A 22,397-nucleotide genomic window follows, 5' to 3' on the forward strand; every position below is an offset into this window, starting at 1 on the left:
ACGTCCACCCAATCTTTCTTAGTGGTCTGCAATTCTTCTAGGAAATAGCCACAATGAATCTACAGGAGCTAGAGGCATATATCAAGATAGTCGTTGACAACACCAAGAAGTTGTTGGGTGAACAAAAGAAGGTGCTAGACAGGGTCCTGAACCAACATGAAAAACAATTGGAAGGCCTCCGCAAGGAGATACAGGGCAAGAACAACAAGATTGAAGAATTGGCAGCATAGGTGAACCACTGTTTCGAATGTGGCTGGCTAGAGTCAGACGTGAGGCGCCGTTTCGAATGTGTGGCTGGCCAGAGACTAGCGTGAAGCGCGTGTCTAGACTCGAACATGTGGCCGGTGGCTGCAAGTGGGTGAGCCCTCTTTATTGAGCAACGTGGCCAAGTGGTCCAAAATAACAAAAAACGGCGAAATAACGGATTTCGCCTGCTTCGAACGCTGCATTCACACCAGCCGTTCCTAGAACAAGGTCCAGGCGCTCCCGGAACGGGTCCTAGGCGTTCCTGGAACGTGTTTTGTGTGACGGGCCTACAATTGGCGTTCTCGCGCTCCCATGGACAGCAATCCGGCATCGCCACATTCCCTGCACTCTGGAACGCTGTTCCATGTGACTGAGTATATATATGCGTGCGTGCGCGCGTGTGCGTGTGCGTGTGCCTCGGTGGATGTCTTCGCCTTTTTCAGATTCTCCTTGCTCCACTCTCTCCAAGATGCCCACTTTCTTGGAGACCTTTCCACGACCCAGTTGGAAGTGTTTTATCACTGTTTTTAGTTTTCCGTAGTAGCTGCTCCATGTTGGGGCTGCTATGAATGTACATTGCATTTATAATGAAACAGTGGTTTTCACAAAAAGAAGTGTATGTGTACACCCATATACCTATATATTTGCACACAGTGCACACACACCCATACTTATATATTATATATACATTGAAAGTGTGCGCGACCACCCACCAACACGCATATACAATGGAACCAAGAGACAACAAAGATTAAGCTTGAACATTGTCTAGCAGCTATATTTTGGCCAATTTACTCATTGTTGACATCAGAAGTAAAAGTTATGCTATTTTTTATGTTTTGTATGTTCTACAGCTGATTGGAACTGCAAGATCAGGGGATGTGTTTGGAGAGATAGGAGCTCTTTGTTACAAGCCACAGCCTTACACAGTTAGAAGCAGAAAGCTTTGTCAATTATTGCGCATTGATCGGAATTTGTTTCTGGGCATAGTTCAAGGCAATGTTATGGATGGACAAATTGTAATTGACAATCTTTACCAGGTTTCTTGTAAATGATCCTTCTGACATTTTTTTGCAGCCATTATAAGAGTTGTATTAGGTGAGATAATGATGACTTTAAATATTTAGTAAAGAAATGAAGTTCTGAACCAGTAAGATCTTTCCTTTTCTAATCTAAGGGCTTCTTATCAGCTTCTCGGTGTGTTGTTCCAGTTTTTGAAAGACTCAAAGATTTCCTCAGTGTTGAGGCTTTCTATGGAGATTGATTCAATCATGACAGAGGTTGGGACGGGCATCACATTGAGCCTATGTTTTGTGGCATCAAGAGGGAATAGTCAACTTTTGGCACAGTTTTTGGAGAGAGGAAGGGATTCAAACACGACGGATTACTGCGGACGCACACCTTTGGTTCGTAGTATCCCTGCATGTCAACCAAAGTTATTAATTGCTGTCATGCTACTTGATTGTGTACTTGAGTTCTTGCTTGCTCTCATGGCTGTCCTTAAATTTGGGCATCTAACCACTTTACTCCCGGGGTTTTTTAACAAGCTCAGCATATTGCAGCAGCCAATGGGTTTCTAGAGTGTGTAGAAGTTCTTTTGCTTTATGGAGGGGACCCTAATATCCAAGGTATGCCATATTCTAAACCTTTTTTTCGCCTAAGAAAAGATCTTCAATTAGTTAAAAGGGAAACTTCTGCCCGACAGCAGATTACAGCTCTTTGAAGAGATGAAAATGCTAAAATTAAGGGGAAGCTTGGTGTGTGTGTGTGTGTGTGGGCGGGAGGGGGGGAGGGGGGGGGAGGTCCCCCCTTCATAGCTTGCCGCTCTACAAGGCAAACGACATCCTTGGAGGAGGGGGCGGAAGCCGCAGCTGTCATCCTGGGTGGAAAAGTGATCCAGGCTAGGAAGGCTGCATGCTGCTGCATAAGCAACTTGCAGGCGTTCCTAGAACTAGAGTGGATGATGTTTATCCAGATAGAGTGCTGGGCGACGGTGGGGGGGTGATTTTACCCTCTATAATCAAAGAGCAGTACACCCCCCAAATGAGTCAGGCTGCGATGTTGCTTACGAGCTCCCATCTCTGATCCATAGGGATCAGCGTGGCCCAAGGGATTGCCTGCACTTCACTGGCAGCAGTGATGGCGGTAATCTGGAAATGTGCAAGTCTGAAGGCCTGAACCTTGCTATCCTACGTCCTTGAAGAGGAGAGCTGGCCCTGTCTCCATGGCCCATGCAATGGTGCACAAGGGACTGCATGGACCTCAGCGGCGGTGATGGAGGTGATCTGGAGATGTGTGAGTCTGAAGGCATGACCCTATGTACATGGCCAATGCAGTAATGCCCCAAATAACATAACAAACAGTTTCTCTGTCCATCGTTAATAGGTGCACAATCTGTTATGAGACCTAATTTACCTTAGAACAATCCCAAAGAAAGTGTTACTGGGATGCTTGAGGGAGGGGAGAGGGGGAGTCATTTCCGCATCTACTGCTGGTGGTGAGATGGCTAGCCATCGCCAGCCAGGTGCCCACTGAAAGACTCCAGTGGACCACCAGTCATAAAAATAGGAAGATCTTCCTGAGACGGAAACTGCATCACAGCATCAGTATAAGAAATTACTAACTTATGCATCAATACAATATGTAGGATCTTCACAGAACAAGACTAGGCACACTTTGCAAATAAATAAAATAGAAACTAATACTAAATTACTGTTGCAAACCAATGATTACAATTGATGGCAATTGCTTCCCACACCGTTTGCTCCAGTTGATGTTGAGCATGGCGTGTTTGGAAACTATTGAGACAGAGGTTATATGCACTATGTCTCCAAGGGCGCACATGTAGTGATCTGATTGATGAATAATGAGCTGTGCTACGTGTCTATATATAGCCTTCAGTGGGGGTTGTATGCTAGGTTGGCCTATGTTGGCTACCTTACATCCGGTCTAATCAGACCCAGTCAGTCACATCTTCAGATTGGTGTAATATTAGACAACATAAGGCTCGAGATGCAGGCACTCTTTTTTTTTTTCTTTTTTTTGCTTTATTTTTCTGAGAAATAGATCCTACTATTAGTTTTATGCAAAACCAGCCAACAAGCTGAAGCCAACAGGCTTAAGTACATGGTCAGAACCCTGAAGAGAAAAACACTGGTGAGGGTAGTCCCCTTCATGGCTGGCCGCCCTTGAAGGGAACTACCTCATTGGGAGGGGGGGCGGGGGCGGGGGGGGGCGCGGGGGTGTGGGGTGTGGGGCGTGGGGGGACAGCTAAATCGTGGCCTTTAGTGCCAAGTGAGGTCATCGGCACTGTCCAAGAGGAAGGGGCCCTGCTGCCAAATGCGTAGGAAGGCCTCTCGACATCTACATGCAGTCTGAATCACCCTGTAGCTTCCCCCACTGGCCGCAGAGGGTATGAATGATATCTATCTATATAACACAAATGGCCTCCGCTAGGGGGGTGAGGGTGCCCTCAATTGTCTCGCTACACCAAATGTGCCATGCCTCAATGCTGGTTCTCAAGCTTGAGAGGGGTTGAGAAGAGAGAAACATTGAGAAATTATAGAAAAGATCAATATTCACTAATTACCTTATGAAGAGCCTTGCGAACATCAAGGTCAAGCTCGTCAACTTCAGAGACAGGGTCTGGCTGACGACCACGGTTTCCTCGTCTCATGATTCTGCCAAAATTTATATATTAATAAATTTTTATTTTGATATTATTCATGAGATCCTAAGACTTAAGAGTTCGAAAAACAATTTCTCCGAGGTCATGGCCGGAAGCTGTCCCACAGGTGTTTTTAAAACCCACGGAGGAAACCCGTGGGGATGCCCTAAGTGACCAGTCTACCAGTGTGTTGCTTCCGTTGGCGTAATATCAACCTCTGGCATTTGAATCCCGAGTGATCCAGACGGACTGCGTACTCAAAGAAGGGGATGTCGTATTGGGGGCATTCTCAAGGGCGAAGAGAATCATGCCGCTCTGCCACTCACCAGGATCCCATTGCAGCCGTATCAGTGGTCGGCCCTCCCATAACCATAATCTCCACAATCTCTCACTGGCCACTTTGGTCGGGATCGGGACGACGTGCCATCTATGGTCATGAAACCCGATTACTCTCACCCTCTTCAAAGTGAAGTTGTTGAGGTCCTCTGTCGAGAAAGGGCGGGACGGCTCAATCTTCCCTGTGATCCTATAGAGAGACTCATGAGAGTGCCTCCATCTGCACCATGGACTGCTATTGGGATATCATGTCTGGTAAAAAACCCTACCCACTCAGGGAGAGGCGGGTCCTGGTGTTGGGGTAAAGGCATAATGCCCACCCTTATAGTGTGTACAAGCCCATAAGTTATAGTACATAGTACACTTAGTACTTTTAATGTACTAAGTGCACTATGTGTACTAGTGCAATATACATGTGTGATAGGGGAGTCACACACTGATTCCCATGAGTTGACTTATCCCCACAACTCTCTCTCTCTCCCCCTTGTTCTCTCTGTGTATGTCTCCCACACATGAACTCTAACCTAACCCTAATCATCTCTCCCATTCAACTGGTATCAGAGCTGGTTGAGACTTGTGGTGCTGAGCTATGCAACAAGTGTGGCAGGTAGGCGATGTAGGCATAGCCAAGAAACGTAGCAAGAGTAGCAGCGCACAGTGTGTAGACAGCACCACACAGTAACATAGCACACCGTAGGCCTCCCCAACGGAGATCGGCCGCTAAGCCCACGAAGGAGCCAACACGAGAGCTCTCTCTTGTGCTTCTACAACGCAGACCAACAGCTGAACAGCACATCTGATAGCGACAGCTCCAATAGGCGAGACAAGTAGGCGGGCGTCAACAGCAGCGCTAATCGTGTAGCGCTGCTAGGCGGAGACAGCGAAGGCAGCAGCCAGGCGTCGAGCGAGGAGGCCAGCGCATTCAACGCCTTTACGCACTCTTCACAGCCACGTGTCAGCGCTGGGCGTTAGTCGTCGACTGGCTTACAGGCGGAGTCGGCGAAGCAACGCGTTGGGCGGAACCTTCTCCAAAGCGTAACAACGCTTACGTGTATACAGCGCACAGCACTGAAGAGAGGGCAGGCGCAGCCACGCTGCCCAGCAGCAGCAGCCACGCTGCCCAACCAGTCAGCGCAGCAGCAAAACCTCAGCGTCAACAGCTTGTGTCTCCATGACTCCTGCAGCACGCCTGAAGAGCCCTCCAACAACATCAAATTTCTGCAGAGCAGAACCAAATTCATCACCCATTTTTTTTCTGCAACAAAAAATCAGAAATTACAAGGTATCTTGCTTCATTTTTTTTTGGGACTTGCAATTGAGCAAGTACAATAATCAATTGAGCAGGTACAGGTGCCCAATTGCTCAATTTTGAGCAAAATTGGCAAAATCGGGTGACATTGGTCACAATCAGGATTAATTTGCAGGAAATTGGATATCGAAATTTGGGGCTTTTGATGTAATTGTGCAATTAAGCACTCATACATGCTGTATGATGTGAGAAATCGCACATTCGGGCAAAAATTGCAGCAAATTGCAGTGCAAATCAAGGGGCTTTTGTGCCGATTAAGTTGATTTGCATGCAGGCACTCGCAGTTGACGCTTTGGGCAACGTGTTGATGCCTGACAAGCACTCAATGTGCCTGTAAATCAAGGGGCTTTCATGTGTTGGATGTATATGTGGCCAGGGGGAAGCACTGTGAAGACTTTGGATGCCTTCATGTGCGTCAATGTACCATGTATGATCAGCAATTGATCTTAAATCAAGGGGATTTTCAAGATTTTATGCTTGTTAAGCTTGGCAAAGCAGCAGGCAAGACATTTATGCCTTGAATCCTCAGAAATCAGCTTGCAGTCAACGGGCTTTTGCCCAATTTCTGTTCGGGACTGTTGTATGCAGTGTTCGGGACTGTAAAAGTCTGATTTTCACTCATTTGGACAGCCAGGAGAGCATTTATTGCTACTGTACCTGCTGGTATAGATTTGGCACAGCTTTGTGCAAGTTTTGCATTGGCTGTACACTGATTTGAGTGAGCAAAAGGTTCAATTTCAGCTGCTGTACTTGCCGGTACAGGTTTGGTACATCATTTGTGAGCACTTAGTACAGCTGTACAGTACTTTGGAAGGGCAACAGAGCACATTTAAGGTGCTGTCCTAAATCTGCAGCAACCAGATTTTGGTGATTTCATCACATAAAGTGGGAGAAAAGTTACATTTGTGCTTCCGCAGTGGGAGATAAAGCTTGGGAGAACAACTGTGAGCACTTTGTGTGCTTTTGGTGCAGTGTTTGCACATTTTGCAGGGAGTCAGGCATTGACAAAGGTTGCATATTGCTATGGCAACCACAGGTGAGAGCTCTTCATTGCTTCACATCAAGAAGCTTGAAGGCTCACATAACTATGATATTTGGCAAACCCAGTGCTATAATGTGTTGCTCCAGAAAAAGCAGCACAAGCCTATCAAAGAAAGGGGTTTAATGCCCGCTTCTCTTACTGCTGAAGAGTGGGAAGATATGGATGAGCTGGCAAGATCTACTATCATGTTGTCTGTGTCAGACTCTTTACTTTTCAGCATTCGTGAAGAGAAGACAGCTTGGGGAATGTGGCAGAGATTGCAGGACTTGTATGCCCAGCAAAGTGCCTCAAGCAAAGTGTATTGGTTGAAGAAACTCATAGGTCTTCAGATGAAGGAAGGGGCGTCTATGGCAGCCCACCTCAATGAGTTTAATGGTACTGTCAGCCAAGTTATAAATCAAAAGTTGGCAATGGACGATGAGTTCAAAGCCACTTTTCTCTTATGCACTTTGCCAGAGAGTTGGGACACATTCAGGACAGCCACTAGCAATTCGAATGCTATGCTGTCATATGCAGACGTTGAGGGTGCTCTTCTTTAAGAAGAGATGAACAGGAAAAACAACTCTATTGGAAAGTCCAATGCAATGAATGCACGTGGGAGATCCCAGCAAAGGGGTAAAAGCCAAGAAAGGGGAAGGAGCAAGTCTCGCTCCAAAAAGGACTTGGAATGCCATTATTGTGGCAAGAAGGGACACATTAAAAAGCAATGCTACAAATGGAAAAATGATCAAAAAGAAAAGGGAAAAGGTAAAGACAAAGACAAAGATGAAGCCAAAGATGTAAAGCCAAAGGGCAAAAGTGGAGTCAAGATTGAAGAAATCAATGTGTCACATGCAGGTGACAGTGAGGATGAGGTCCTATTTACTTCTTCACTTGATGCCCATTCACTTCTTACAGGTGGTCATGGTATGCACTCATGGATCATTGATTCAGGTGCCTCCTTTCATGTCACAGGTTGCAGAGACTTGTTTGTCAGGTATACTGCTGGCAATGAAGGAGTGGTTTATTTGGGTGATAACCATGCATGCAAGATTCTTGGCAGAGGTGATGTGAGGCTTGTGTTTTCAGATGGCTCACAGCTTATGCTCCATGATGTCAGGCATGTGCCTGAGATCAAGAAGAATCTGCTTTCTACTGGACAGCTTGATGATGCTGATTATGTTACCACATTTGGTCGTGGAAAGTGGAAAATTAGTAAGGGCTCACTGGTTGTTGCCAGAGGCTCTAAGGTGGACACTCTTTACTTTATGCATGCAGGTGTTTGTCACCATGCTAATGTAAATGCAACCGAGCTGCCGGAAATCTCTATGTGGCATAGCCGGTTGGGACACATGAGTGTCAAGGGAATGGAGCAATTGTCTCGTTTGGGTTACTTGCCTTCTCTAAAGTTTTCAAGTTTTCAGTTTTGTGAGCATTGTATATATGGCAGGCAACTCCAGTGCCCCCACAAGAAAGCTCTTGGACAGAAAGATGCTCAGTTGGAGCTTGTGCATACAGATGTATGTGAGATGCCTCAGCTTTCTTTGGGAGGGGCAAAATATTTTGTGTCTTTTATTGATGATGCCACACGCAAGGTGTGGGTTTATCCTCTTCGTTTGAAGAGTGATACATTCTCAGTGTTTCAGAAGTTTGTTGCTCTTGTTGAGAATCAAACTGGCAAAACACTGAAGGCTTTGCGTTCCGACAATGGTGGAGAGTATATGTCCAAACAGTTTCAGGACTTTTGTGATGCTAAAGGCATCAAGAGGGAGCTCTCTACTCCTTATGATCCTCCACAAAACGGGACAGCAGAGAGGATGAACAGGACCATACAGGAGAAGGTCCGTTCTATGTTGTCACATGCTGCATTACCTCATGGTTTTTGGGCTGAAGCTGTTATGACAGCCGTTCATCTTATAAACAGGTCACCTAACACGAGGCTTGGTGGGAAAGTGCCAGAAGAAGTATGGACAGGGAAGCCTCCGTCATACAAGCACTTGAGAGTGTTTGGTTGCGTTGCGTACGTGCACATACGCAGGGAAATGCGCACCAAACTTGATCCTAAGTCTCACAAATGCATATTCCTAGGATATGGTGACAGAGGTGAAATGGGGTATAGACTTTGGGATCCCGTGAATAGAAAGATTATACGCAGCAATGATGTCATTTTTGATGAAACATGCATGTATAAGGAGCCTGCAAGGCAACAGGAGCCTGGCAGAGTCATCTTTGATGATGATGGACATCATGGACAACAACAAAGGGCTGTAAATCAGCCATTACAGCAGGAAAACCAGCCCTTAAATGGTGCTGAAAATGGTCCAAATGGACAGCCAGAGATGGACCACAGTTAGAGGAAATACCGGGCATGATTTTTCAGCCTTATGGCATGGAATAGGTGATATACAGGCTGGACAGCAACCTGCAAATGATGGTCATTGGGTACGGAGGTCCACTAGACCCTCCAGAGCCCCTGACAGGTTTGTTCCAGGGGTTGACTACTTGATGCTCACTGACTGTGGGGAGCCCTCATGTTATAAGGAGGCTTTACAGAGGGCAGACAAGGCTCTTTGGGAGTGTGCCATGAAGTCAGAGATGGATTCTTTGCACAAAAATGGAACATGGAAGTTGGTGCATTTGCCTGCAGGCAAGAAGGTTTTGCCATGCAAATGGGTTTACAGGCTCAAAGTTGCACCAGATGCAAAGCCAAGATACAAAGCCAGGTTAGTGGCTAAGGGCTTCAAGCAGGAATATGGTGTGGACTTTGAGGAGATCTTCTCTCCAGTGGTCAAAATGACCACACTTAGAGCTGTGTTAGCTTTGGTTGCACATGATGATCTGGACTTGATTCAGATGGATGTGAAGACTGCTTTTCTTCACGGTGATCTCCATGAGGAGATATATATGCAGCAGCCAGAGGGTTATGCAGTGATTGGAAAGGAGAAGCTTGTATGCAAGCTGAAAAAGAGTCTTTATGGGCTCAAACAGGCACCAAGGGAATGGTATCATAAATTTGATACATTCATGAAATCCCAGAAATTCAGGAGAAGTGACATAGATCACTGCTTGTACACCAAGAAAGCTTTGGATGGCAGTCTATTGATCCTCATCTTGTATGTTGATGATATGTTGATTGCCGGGAAATCTCGTAAGGAGATGGATACCTTGAAGTAGAGGCTGCACCAAACCTTTGATATGAAGAATTTGGGTGATGCAAATCACATCTTGGGTATGCGGATACTTTGGGACAGAAATCAGCATGTGTCGTATTTGTCTCAGAAGGAATACATTGGCAAAGTTTTGTAGAGGTTCAATATGGACGGGGGGAAGAAGACTAGTACTCCTTTGCCTCCATATGTGAAACTCAGTGCTATGGACAGTCCACAGTCAGATAGTGGCAGGGCTGATATGGCCAAGATTCCGTATGCTTCAGCTTGTGGCAGTCTCATGTATGCCATGGTTGCTACTAGGCCGGACATTGCATTTGCAGTGGGAGTGGTTTCTAGATACATGGCCAACCCTGGCAAGAAGCATTGGGAAGCAGTGAAAGGTATCATGAGATACCTGAAGGGCACACAGGATATGTGCATTTGCTTTGGCAAACAGGATGCATTAGTGCATGGTTACACGGATTCGGATTATGCCGGTCATCCAGATAACCGGAAGTCTACTACCGGTTATGTGTTTACATTCACAGGAGGTGCTGTGTCATGGATATCCAGGTTGCAGAAGTGCACTGCCTTATCTACTACAGAGGCCGAGTATATTGCAGCCCACAGAGGCTTGCAAGGAGGCATTATGGCTATCTCGATTAGTGGTTGATTTGGGTTATACAGGGGATATTCCATTGTTGCATTGTGACAGTCAGAGTGCCATCCAGTTGGCAAAGAACCCTGTTTTTCATGCAAAGACGAAGCATGTGGATGTGAAGTATCACTTCATCAGAGAGGTGATAGAGAACAAGCAAATTCAGCTTGTTAAGATTCACACGGATGACAACCCGGCTGATCTGTTGACAAAGAGTTTGCCTCCGGAGCGGTTTGCTCATTGCAGACACTTGATGGGCATTGGATGAGGCCAGTTTCAGCCTTGATACGGCCTTGTATATTATCATGTACATGCTGATTTTTTCTTTTCCTTCATTTAAGGGCACTTTGCCTTTAAGTGGGAGGTTGTTGGGGTAAAGGCATAATGCCCACCCTTATAGTGTGTACAAGCCCATAAGTTATAGTACATAGTACACTTAGTACTTTTAATGTACTAAGTGCACTATGTGTACTAGTGCAATATATATGTGTGATAGGGGAGTCACACACTCATTCCCATGAGTTGACTTATCCCCACAACTCTCTCTCTCTCTCCCTTGTTCTCTCTGTGTATGTCTCCCACACATGAACTCTAACCTAACCCTAATCATCTCTCCCATTCACCTGGACAGGTGTGAGCCACTCAAGAGGGATGGAGGAGTCAATGTCAAGGGTGAGACTGTCTCTGCCTCGAATCCTAGTTAGGGTCCGCTCTTCAGCCCCTAGCGGGAGCTGCCAAAAGGTGAGCCACTCTCCAAGAGACTAGGCTGGTCCCTCGCTCCCCATGAGACGTGAGGAAGGGAGCCTAGCATGTGTCTAGTGTCCACTAGGAAGGATGAACAAGGGGTTCCAAACTAGTGGGGCTGACGAAGTCTCTCCTTGTCTAGGACTAAGGGAGACTAGTGAAGAGCAGTGCGAATGTGGTTCTAGGCTCAGAAGAGGCTGGCCGCAAATTGGTCCTCAAAGGCTGGGCTTAGGCCGCGGGTCCTCATTGTTGTGAAGATCCATCTGGGGCTCGGCAACTAGTGACCGCCAAGAACTGGAGTGCGTGTGGAGATGCAGACCATGAGAAAGTCCTTCGGAGGTTCACCGCCTGGGAGGAGGCCTCTGATGACCAGCTTGCCCAGAAGGGGGAGGGGGCGTCTAATGATCAACTTGCCCAGAGGGTTTTGCTCTGCATAGAAGGATCAATAATACCAGGCTGCCCCCGTGGTGAGGCTGAATGATGACGCTCCACACCACCTTGGCCCGTGCTCACTGCCTGCTCAAAGGAAGTTACAGACCAACCGCCGGTGTACCTGACCAATACGCACCCTGGAGAAGGCCCGGCAAGAGGGGATGTACCACATGGTAACGAGAAGGACTTGGTTTGCTACCACTACTCGACGAGCGAGTGAGAACCTGGTCATGCTCCAATAGAGAAGCTTCTTCCGAATGCTCACAAGGAGGGGGGCAAGCTGCTACTTTGAGGTGATGTCAATTTCAACTTGGTGGCAGCCAAGATAACACACTGGAGTACCTTTCAGAATCCACTCAAAGAACTCAATTGGTCGAAAAGTTGGGGTAGGGGATGAGCTAGCCCGAAATCCACATGACATGCCAGTTGATATGTGCCCCTGAAGGCTCAGCAAAATATCTCAACTGCATCCGCAAACCTCTGGAGATTCTCCACATCTATGGAGAGATAGGGTGCTTAGTCTTCTGTAAACTCTGAATCGAGGATCTCCTCTTTAGATCTGATAGGAAGCCTGAGGCCTTGTAATCTAGTCTCTTGGGAAGCAAAAAAATTGCTCATCGCCCCTGCCATAAAGAGGAAGAGTGCAAGGGGACATCCCTTGCGTACTGAGCGAGAGTGGAAACCTGTCGCCCCCAGTACCCTGGATCAAGACCTGAATGTGAGAGGCCAAGTAGAGGGCAGAGACACCTTGAATCCAGGTGGCAGGGAAGCCCATCGTGCACAATTGCCTCCCAATGTACCATGTCGTAAGTTTTTTGAAAGCCAGAGGGAGATTCACTAAGTCCTGCTGCGGTAGACGGGCCATGGTGGTCACATCTCCCAAAAGGTCAAGATGTTATCCAAGATGCTCCTATTCTCAATAAAACCTATCGACGTGCCATGGATCAGATCTGGGAGGTGGGGGTGCAGTGGCTTTGGCTAGGATTTTGTAGGCTGTCCCCAAGAGGGTGATAGGTCTCCACTGGCGAATCTCCAACTTGGCACCTACCCCCTTGGGGATCAAGTGAATCAAACCCTCTGCCAGTCTCTCTGGCATAGATCTGGGAATCATGATCTCATTGAAGGTCGCTTGGAAGCCATCTTCCATGAGCTCCCAATGCGGACGAAACAGGAGAACTGGAAGCCCATCCTCACCTCGACACTTGCCCCTTGGGAGTACCTATAAGCCTCAACGATCTCCTCGGAAGAGAAGGGTGTCATCAAGAAACTCCGGAGAGCCAGTGCGACTACCTCACACGTGTGCCACTAGACCCCCTCTCTCGTATCTTGCACCAGTGGTGGGGAGTGAGGCTGTACAGTGAGGAGGGAACGCTAGAAGCCAGTGGCTAGTGGCTTCTTCAGGTTCGAGCCATAGCCAGTGGCTATGGCTTGAACCTAGGGGGAAGTTTGGAACTAATGGTGCCGTCCGATCCTCTAATCCCGGGGATGCCATCCCTCTGGTGGTGAGGTCCTGTCCTCTCGAATGGAATCTATACTCCACTCTGTGCACGGGCATGGAATCTATACTCCACTCTCTTCTCCTCTATGCAGCTGATCTCAGTGCAGACTGTGGGTCACCGATGTGCCCTCATGAAAGGCCAAGCTCTCCCATAGCTTCTCAATCCTCCTACAAATCTCCAGGTCCTGGATCAAGCTCTCGGCGGGTATGCGGAGGCTCTCTGTCACCAAGGGTCCTCTAGAGAGAGAATGACGGGTGAATGGTCTGAAATACCCACCAAACTGCCTCGTCCACAGACCCAATCATCAACATAGAACCAAACATGAGAGATTGGGCGTGCGCTCCTCCTGTCAGTTTGGAGAATCTCAAACTCCCCTGGCAACGCCCAAACTTTGGGAGATGCTAGGAGTCCTGTCCCTTGATGGTGAAGACAAGCTCGTTCCAAGCAGCAAGCTCTGCACCAGAAACCGTATCCTGGCTACCACCTAGTCTATCCTCCATGGTCTCCAGCATATTAAAGTCGCTCTCCATATACCAAAAATCAGCCTCAGGGAGGCCTTACTGAATCATGCTTAGGAATGCCCACCCAGTCCTCCTCAAGTCTGATAATCACCCATTGTGCCCTCCCTGGGACTATGGTGCAGGAGTCCACCACTGCCGGAAGAAGCTGCTCACAAACTGAGAAGCATACTCTGCCCTGGATCCTAGACGGCGGACCAAAGGCAGGTGACCAAAGGCGTGGCTCCTGCCTTGCAAAATCTTCCTGCATTTGCAAGGCCTTACTGAATCATGCTTAGGAATGCCCACCCAGTCCTCCTCAAGTCTGATAATCACCCATTGTGCCCTCCCTGGGACTATGGTGCAGGAGTCCACCACTGCCGGAAGAAGCTGCTCACAAACTGAGATGCATACTCCGCCCTGGATCCTAGACGGCGGACCAAAGGCAGGTGACCAAAGGTGTGGCTCCTGCCTTGCAAAATCTTCCTGCATTTGCAGGTACGACCAGCTGACAAGTTATGCTCCTAAAGAAAGAGAATGTCAATAGAGCCTCCCACTAAGGCTCTCTGTAACTCCTAACGAAGGACTCCCCACTGACAGCAGCACTACGCGCCGCCCAATCCTTGAATGTTCCAAGAGATCGAAAGGGTCTAGTGGGGTGAGTAGTGTCTGAGCTGCCTTCCACCCTGTGAGACTTGGGCAAGGGTTTGGATGGCAAGTAGTCATAGTCTGTCCTAGTGCGCAAAAGTCGAAGGTGTTTCCCGATCCTATGCTCCATGTGGGCCCAGTCCACTCTGGCTCGACTGTATGCATTAACTAGGCCCCAGCTGTCACAGTAGAGGTATGTGTAGGGGGGGGAACACGAAGGTAGACTCGATGTAACATGCAGCGGAAGTATTCGTAATTAAGGATCCTGTCACACAAGTCTCACACTACCTATTGTATCCCGAGTTTCACGAGTTTAGCAATCCACTTTTATGACTTCAAACTTTAAGAGATTTAGAGAGAGAGAGAGAGAGAGAGAGAGAGAAACTATACACCAGATTGGGTCCCGAATTACCCACTGAAGGGCCCCCTATCCCATTACGAGAATAGTATTTGCTTTTATTACTTTGAAGAGAATGACTTTGGACTGATGATAAGCCAAACACAAGATCTCGGAGGACCAAGAGTCGGGCTGAACTATACACGGCTGTAAAAGCACCAATAATGACCGATCTCGAGCCTATGCACTCTTCCCAATGGAATGAGGGAAGACTGCGAATCTGAGGCTGAGGTATGGGCTGTTTGGGACTGTTCTAAGCTATGTATGAATGCTTAAAATGAATGAATGAATACGGGTTACCTTCACCGAACTGCTGTAGCAAAACGATGATGATATGTATGCTGAAAACTGCTCCTATGCAGAAAACACAGGTCTTTTGATGGGCTGAATGCTGGGAACTGATGCGTTTTGTTGATGGAGGTTGAGTGCACATGCGTAGATGCTCCTAGATGCTGTAGGATGAAACGCTGGCTGCAAACGCTGAGGGCTGAAGTGCTCTAGATGCTGAATGGTCAATCGCTGATGCTCCTTAGGCTGAAGGCTCCAACGCTTGATGGTTGACTGCTGAATTATGAGATGATTGAGGTATGAACGCTAAAAGCTATTTATATGAACTATGGGCTGGTCGGTTGGCTCCCTAGAGCTACACGACTGAGTCTTATGGATAATAAAGGTTATTAATGGTATTTAAATGCTGGAAAATAATAAATAAATACTAAAAATATGGAAAAAATACTAGATGATGTTCTGAGGCTTCTGCAATGTTCTAGATGATGTACATGCACATGGAATGAATGCTATGCACAATGCAAACATGTCCTGATGCAAACACTAAGGCTTCTAAGACATCTATATGCATGAATGATTCTCTCCGAGTGGGTTAAGGGACGTCGACTGACTCACTCACTCACTATGGCTGAGGAATGACCTACGTAGCTCGTGCCTGACATATCCTGGACTGAGGATTACAATGGGGTCACGGCGTACGACAATTATCCTAAAGGGTACTAACACTATACAATGTTGTACTGATGATAATGAGCCATCTTGTCACCATGCACTACAGTGCAAAGTGCATGTGACACTCGAGCTCTCGAGCTCGCCACCCTGGTTTTTGTGGCTTGATCCTCCAAGCTCCATGCGGACTGAGGGCCAAAAGTGAGACAATGTCTGTGAGGCGCAAGTCCCCCAGGTGGTGAGAAAGATCTATTACCTATCCCATGAATAGTTGAGGAGACAAACTCTATACTAGTCACTCTCCGGAGTGGCTAGTCTGGATCGATGAAAGATGACACAGACTTGGAGAGAGCCTGAAGTCTCTACAAAAGCACCAGCATCCACTAGTAGGCATCTGAAGAAGCTGTAGTCCATCGGCTGGGGGGAACCACCTAGAGACATCGAGGGAAGGGCTCTCATTGGCGGGGAAGCAACAACCTTCATCGCTATAGGCTCGGAGAAGTGGTGGATCAATCGGCAAACAGACCCTCGCCTGACGTCTCCTCCCAACATCGGGGGTTGTTGGTAGTCAAATGGGAGTGCTCAAGAGAGGCTTGGGGGGGGGGGGGGGAGGGGGAGGGGGAGGGGGGGGGGAGGGAGGAGGCTCTAGAGGGGAGGATGGTGGAAAGGCTGAGGGCGAGGGTGGAGGGGGGGATCCAAGGAGAGGAGGGAGAGGGGGAACCAACAACCTTCATCACTATAGGCTTCGAGAAGTGGTGGTTCAGTCAGCGGACGGACCTCGCCTGATGGCTCCTCCCAAGGTTAGGGGCTGTTGGTGGTCGGGTGGGAGGGCTCGGGAGAGGCTTGGGGGGAGGGAGGGGGGGAGGGGGGGAGGGTGTGGAGGAGGCTCTAGAGGGGAGGATGGTGGAGAGACTGAGGGCGAGGGTGGAGGGGGGGATCCAAGGAAGTATCACGGGAGGAGGGAGAGGATCCTAGGGAGAAGGGGAAGTCGACATCTGCTCCTACTTTTGAAAGGGCACATGTTGCTGAGGGATCAAATCCTCTTGAGGGGGTGAGGGCAGGGAGTGGTTCCGAACAATCAAGAAGATTGATACTAAACCACTCTGTGGGATCGGTCTCGAGGATGGACTTGATGTTGGGACCCCTGGAGGGCGGGTGGGACCTCCACTCCACACAACTGATCTTGAGATGAATGCTCGAAACGATTCTCTAACACGACTGTTCTTGCCTTGGTCCCTTTGTACTGTCTCGCCTGGCGGCAACGCGCTACTCTAGCTGGACACTCTCTCATCGGAGTGGGGAGGTGGTGCTTAGGTGCTAAGATCGCTCTCGCCACTCTACGGGGGGAAGGGGCTGGGCTAGCATGCAAAGCTCACCTAGACTCGCAACGAGGGCAAGCTCTCGTGAGGTGACCCATTTGCTAACAAATGAAACACTAACCTGGAAGGCCCGAGTACTCCACCCCCTAAATGATCCCCCCGGAGGCATCGAAGAGAGATGACGTGCGGTACTATCTCTGGAGAGGAAATGCTAATGCAGAGTGAAGGAATCCCAGCGATCCGTGTCAACGTTGAGGCGACTGTTATTGGAGATTCCAACACGTGTCCTATCGTTCTCCCAGTGATTAGGAGAAGAGGAAGGTACTCCTTCCTGAGGCCTAGAAAACAGATTGTGACCGGGAATCCACATACTCCAGCTAGAGGATTGGAGGCAATATCAAAACCATGCTGCCAACATGTGAAAAAGGCCTGGGTTGTGCGCAACACAACGTGGCTCAGCTGAAGCACGCGGTCCGAAGCTATTGGGGTGTCAAACTCCACTTGGTAGTAGCCACGCCCAAGAGTATAGTCCCCACCCATTTGCTAAGCTCTCTTGTAGTGACAACTAGGGAGGCAAGGTTGAGAACCCTAGCTGTCCACAAGAAAGGGTTGCTCTACCAAGTGTGGCTAGAGATGCAAGCTGGTAAGACCCTTGCATTCTTCCTCTTCTTCTCTCTATCTTGCAAGGCTCAAGTGTTCTCAAATCAGTGAACATCTTTGGCTCCGCTACCGGGGAAGCACCTTGACTTAGGGCTCCCTTGCTATACTTTGCAGTTGGAGTATTGATATAGCCCCGTTGGAGTGCAAATCCACCGGTTGGTAGTGTTTAACTCTTGTTTTGTTGTTTATTTTTGGTTTATTTGGTTACCTCCGTGCAATGGAGCATGGAGCAACCCTTCAAGCTCGAGTTGCATGATTACAAGTAAGTGTTCTATTCTATTTCCTTCGATTCATGCTCTTTCTTACATTTGCACATTTCTGAGGTTTTGTTCATTCTAGGTGTTGATCTCAATCCTTGTAGAAATACCATTAGGTTGCATTGAGCATACTATTAGATAGGTTGGGAAAAGCTAAAGCATCCTATCAAATCAAAAACTTAAATATATGCATTAATAAGCAGGAATTAGAGGGTAAACCTAGATTTTTTGGCCAAAACTCAAAGAATTGCTCTTAGTTTGCATGTGTACGTGCTCGATTGGGCGTGGGAACACACGTTCACAAGTAGGAACGCACGTTCCTAAGTCTAACAAATCTGCACAATATCCTCATCAAGGAAAGGTCAGAAAATATTCTTCTCATAAATGACCATAATGATAAAAACGGCTAGAAACTGACTATCACGTGGCCGAGACTTCCACTACTGCAAGTGGCAGACCTGTCAGAATTACATACGCACGTGCCAAAGTGGAAATGCACGTTCACAACTCACACGAACACCTATTCACACGCGGTCCTAAATTTGTCCACGCACGTTCATAGTTCCCCATGCATGTTCCTAGACTTGTGAATGCCCGTTCTCAAGTCTAACTGGAACCTAGACACACGCGCTCCACGTACATACCCAAATGGGAATGCACATTCTTAACTTGTGAATGCACGTTCATCACAAGTCCAACAAAGACAAAACCTTTAAAAATCCAACTGAATCTAGAATTTACAAGACCACCACAAGACTTGTGGCAATGTGAACGGTGTGTTCTAAGTTACCACCACAAGACTTGTGACAGTGTGAACGGTGTGTTCTAAGTTTATAACCCTTTCATGTACACAAGATCAGGAAGGATTTTTGGACTAAATCCCCCACTAGAAGAAAGTGCCTCAAACGACACACAATCTAGAGCACCTTCTCAGGAGGAGGAATTATAGCACGCTTCATAGTCACTCATAGAAGTCAAGCAGCCCTAATCATAGAGTATTCGAGTGATAGCGAAGACGCTAGCTTGAGTGAGGCCTATTACTGGGAGCCTATCACTTCAGAGCCTCGTATGACCAAGAAGTTGGAGTGCTTGACTCCCCTACAACCACTCAAAGGAGTTTTGTAGGCGTGATTAGAGGCATTATCACAAGAAGTCCAACTGACTCATCAAACCACCCAGCAAGTAAGAGACCACCAACTAGAAAGGCTAAACATGGAGCCATCAGTTCTTCTCGATATGGATCCTCACTAGTCTAGTTCAGGAACGAGAAGCGCCAACCCTGTAGAGGAAGTAGTAATCCTTCCTAGAACCCAACTGGCATGGCCGTAGAGATAGCGGCTACGTTAGTAACTTTTGGCTCAGTGAACTCTCAAAACACAAACCTTGGAGTGTTCGGAACAGCCTAGAGGCCCACTATCTATAACTTCAAGCTTCGCAACATTAGACCCTGGTACAAGTAGTACAAGGGGATTCAGGTTCAACTTTGCTACCAGGGCTGCAACAACAACCAAGGCCACTAGGGTCAAACAGACAACCCAAGCCCTCGGTTACACAACGATGGGAACCTTTCAACAGCAAGAAGTAGGAAGCTCTGGAATAGATCCGACATTGGGAGGAGCATACCCTCCACAGTATGACCCAGCCTTACACGGCTACCCTCCACAGTACTCCAACTTGCCTCAAGGACAAGGACAAGGACAATATCCATCATATGCCATGCCGCCATCGACCTATAATTACCCGTACTATTCCTCACAACCACTACCACTACCTCAACCTCCACCTATACCACTACCTATTGCACTGACCACTGAAGACATCTTGAAAATAGCAACCCAAATAGGGAGGGGGTAGCAACAGGGCTCGTAGTAACACCACCACCAGCTACAACAATGGGACCAAACCCTAGACATCAAAATATGATCAAACCAATGCAAATAGCAACGTTAATGCCAAAGCTCAATAGGACTAGAGATCCCATTGCATACTTGGAAGTGTTTGATTTAATGTGCAACACATGATGACCTGGTAAGAGTGAGTGCCTTCGGTCTTACCATGGAATGGAAGGTGAGAGAGTGATTTAGATCACTAAAACCAGAAGACAAGGCTAACTTTGATCCTTGAAGACTCCTTTCACAATCCTATTGAGGTAACAACCAGCCTAAACAGCTGGCAGAGTATCCCAATCCTATTGAGGTAAAAAGCAGGCTAGAAGTAGCCCAGGAACTAGTATGGGCATGCCAAGCGGAAATAGATGTTGAACCTCCAATGGTTCCTACTATCGAAGTGGATGTGCCAACGCAGATGTTGGTTTCACTTTGCTCAAGAGAAAACCGGGAAAAGAACCAATCCGTTCCACAACCCAAGGAGACTCGGAACACGGATTAGGAGATGAGAACAAAAGCTTTGAAGCCACTGCCTCCAAGATCCTAGGAGACGATAGGAGAGTTCCGCACTCGAAAGTGCCCATACATATTCCATATACCATTATCGGCCCTAATAGCTATGTAAGTAATAATGGACATACCCTTAGAGACATAGCAAGACTCACCGCCTTCCTCTCCTCTCAAGTCCAGATTTGTGTTGACTCCTTGCTGCAAGGAAGCCCAAGCCTATGGAAGAACCTAAAGGATTGGATGGACGGAAGATTAAGGGCGGGTATAGAAGAACGACCACCACAAGACTCCTCGGATGAGTTTGATGATGACGAACCCACCGCTAGGGAACAGGCAGTTCACCAAGCTTTTCCAAAAGTGCCGGTGAATAAATTAGGCCACTACTTCGAGAATGATGACATGAATGTGGTCCTTCCCGTAAAATACAAGGACACTCAACCATCCTAGATGGAGGGGTTGGAGTCAACATCATTACCAAGCACTGTTGGGAGAAGTGGGGGCAACCTCGACTTGACACTTCTAGTCTAATAATCAAGCTTGCTGATGAGGCCACAACGAAATCCATGCGGCTTTTGCGAAAACTAAGAATCAAGACATTTGGGCTAAGTGTCTACCACTATGGTGATGAACTTTTCATAGTAGGCCAATTCTTATGACTGCATCCTTGGCAAACCCTTCATGAAAGAAACCAGAATGGTTCATAACTGGGACACAAACCACATCTACGTTCGGAAAAGGAATGAAACCCTCAAGGTAAACCCGTGAACATGGAAAACTCGTCCCATGAGTGGTGGACCTTTTGCCGAACACTCAATAACCACAATTAATACCATTGAATTGAACATGTGTCTACGGATGATAGTTAGGTGAAGCTGATCCTTGAGTTTCCACCACCCACAAACTTCAAGGGTGTCCAACGATTCATGGGACACGTCGGGTACTACAAAAGATCCATAATCTTATATGCCAACATAGCAAGACCCTTGTAAAGACTACTTGTCATCTTTGAGTGGACAGATGATGGCCAAAAAGCCTATGACACTCTCAAGAAAGCCTCAAGTGCACTAATCCTAAGATCTCCCAACTAGGATATTATCTTCCACGTGCACATAGATGCTAAGAGCATAACATGGATTTCCCTGTTGGCTTTGCCAGCCACCAATTGAACGATGTGGAACAAAACTACAAGAGAAGGACTCTCATTGGTCTATGCTGTAAAGAAATACCACCATTATCTTTTGACGAATAAATTCGTGTTTTTCGTCGTAGACCATCAGCCACTTCTTTACTTGGTCAACAAGCCTTGCACTACGGCAAGGGTAACCCGATGGCTTCTGATCTTGCTAGAATCTAATTTCAAATGTAACCGTACGGAAGGGCTCACAGCGTGTGCATGCTAACCACTTGTTGCGCATCCCTAATGGAGAACCACCAATCGGAGTGGAGGATGAATGACTAGACGCTCTACTATTCAAATTCTATATAATGGGTTGAAGAGATCATCCACTATTTGGCTAACGGCATTCCCCAAGAGAGACCCCTTAATATAGACAGAGCACGACGCCTTATTAAAAAGGCATCCTCCTATCAATTGATTGCAGGGCAATTGTACAAGCTAGGCCAAGACAGAACATGAGGTGATGTCCTCAGGAATTCAAATACGTCGATGTCCTTGAGCAAGCCTACTCTAGTGTGGTTGGAGGACATTTCTTGGCAGATACCACCGCAAAGGTCTTGTTAGCAGCAGGCTTGTGGTGGCCTACTTTGTTTGGAGATACAACAAAATTCGTAAAAGGTTGCGATGAATGTTAGCGTTTCGCTAGGGTTCACAACTGTGAAAAAAGGAGATACAAGCGACCACAAGCCAGGGCTGCCCCAATCACACACTAACTCATGGGTGAACAACCTGTGTGGTTGTGACTCTACCTTCTCCAGGCCAAGTATTAAAAACAGTACTGCTACGCTCCCAGGTACCTCAGAGTCAACCCAATGTAATTTCCAATCAAACGAAGATGGACCTGGGACCTATTCGAGAAAGAGCAGGAGAAGAACTCGAAGCTTCCCCTTGATACCTCCACCTCGAGCACCCCTCCTCCTCCAACGAAGACTGGATGCTTCGCACACTGCGCAAGTTCATCCAGGATTATGATGAGGTGCCGGACCCCGACATTGTCATCACTATATGCTTTTTTTGGCTCATCATTG

The 22,397-nt window shown here is 47.5% G+C and overlaps 1 protein-coding gene across 3 annotated transcripts in view; it reads left to right on the top strand.

Moving 5' to 3' along the window:
- The window catches only part of LOC147616752 (potassium channel KAT3-like), a 190,067-nt gene that overhangs the window by 156,230 nt on the left and 11,440 nt on the right, over window positions 1-22,397 (top strand). For 2 of the 3 annotated variants that reach the window (XM_086777811.1, XM_086777813.1), the window contains exons 9-11: window positions 1,101-1,286; window positions 1,458-1,652; window positions 1,799-1,874. In XM_086777811.1, coding sequence (XP_086633937.1) covers window positions 1,101-1,286; window positions 1,458-1,652; window positions 1,799-1,874 — 457 coding nt within the window. The remainder of the gene's footprint in view (window positions 1-1,100; window positions 1,287-1,457; window positions 1,653-1,798; window positions 1,875-22,397) is intronic. The other variant, XM_086777812.1, reaches the window with a different exon arrangement.

The sequence above is a fragment of the Cibotium barometz genome, chromosome 38 (assembly GCF_041138505.1).
Source record: "Cibotium barometz isolate CiBa-2024 chromosome 38, ASM4113850v1, whole genome shotgun sequence".
NCBI lineage: Eukaryota > Viridiplantae > Streptophyta > Polypodiopsida > Cyatheales > Cibotiaceae > Cibotium > Cibotium barometz.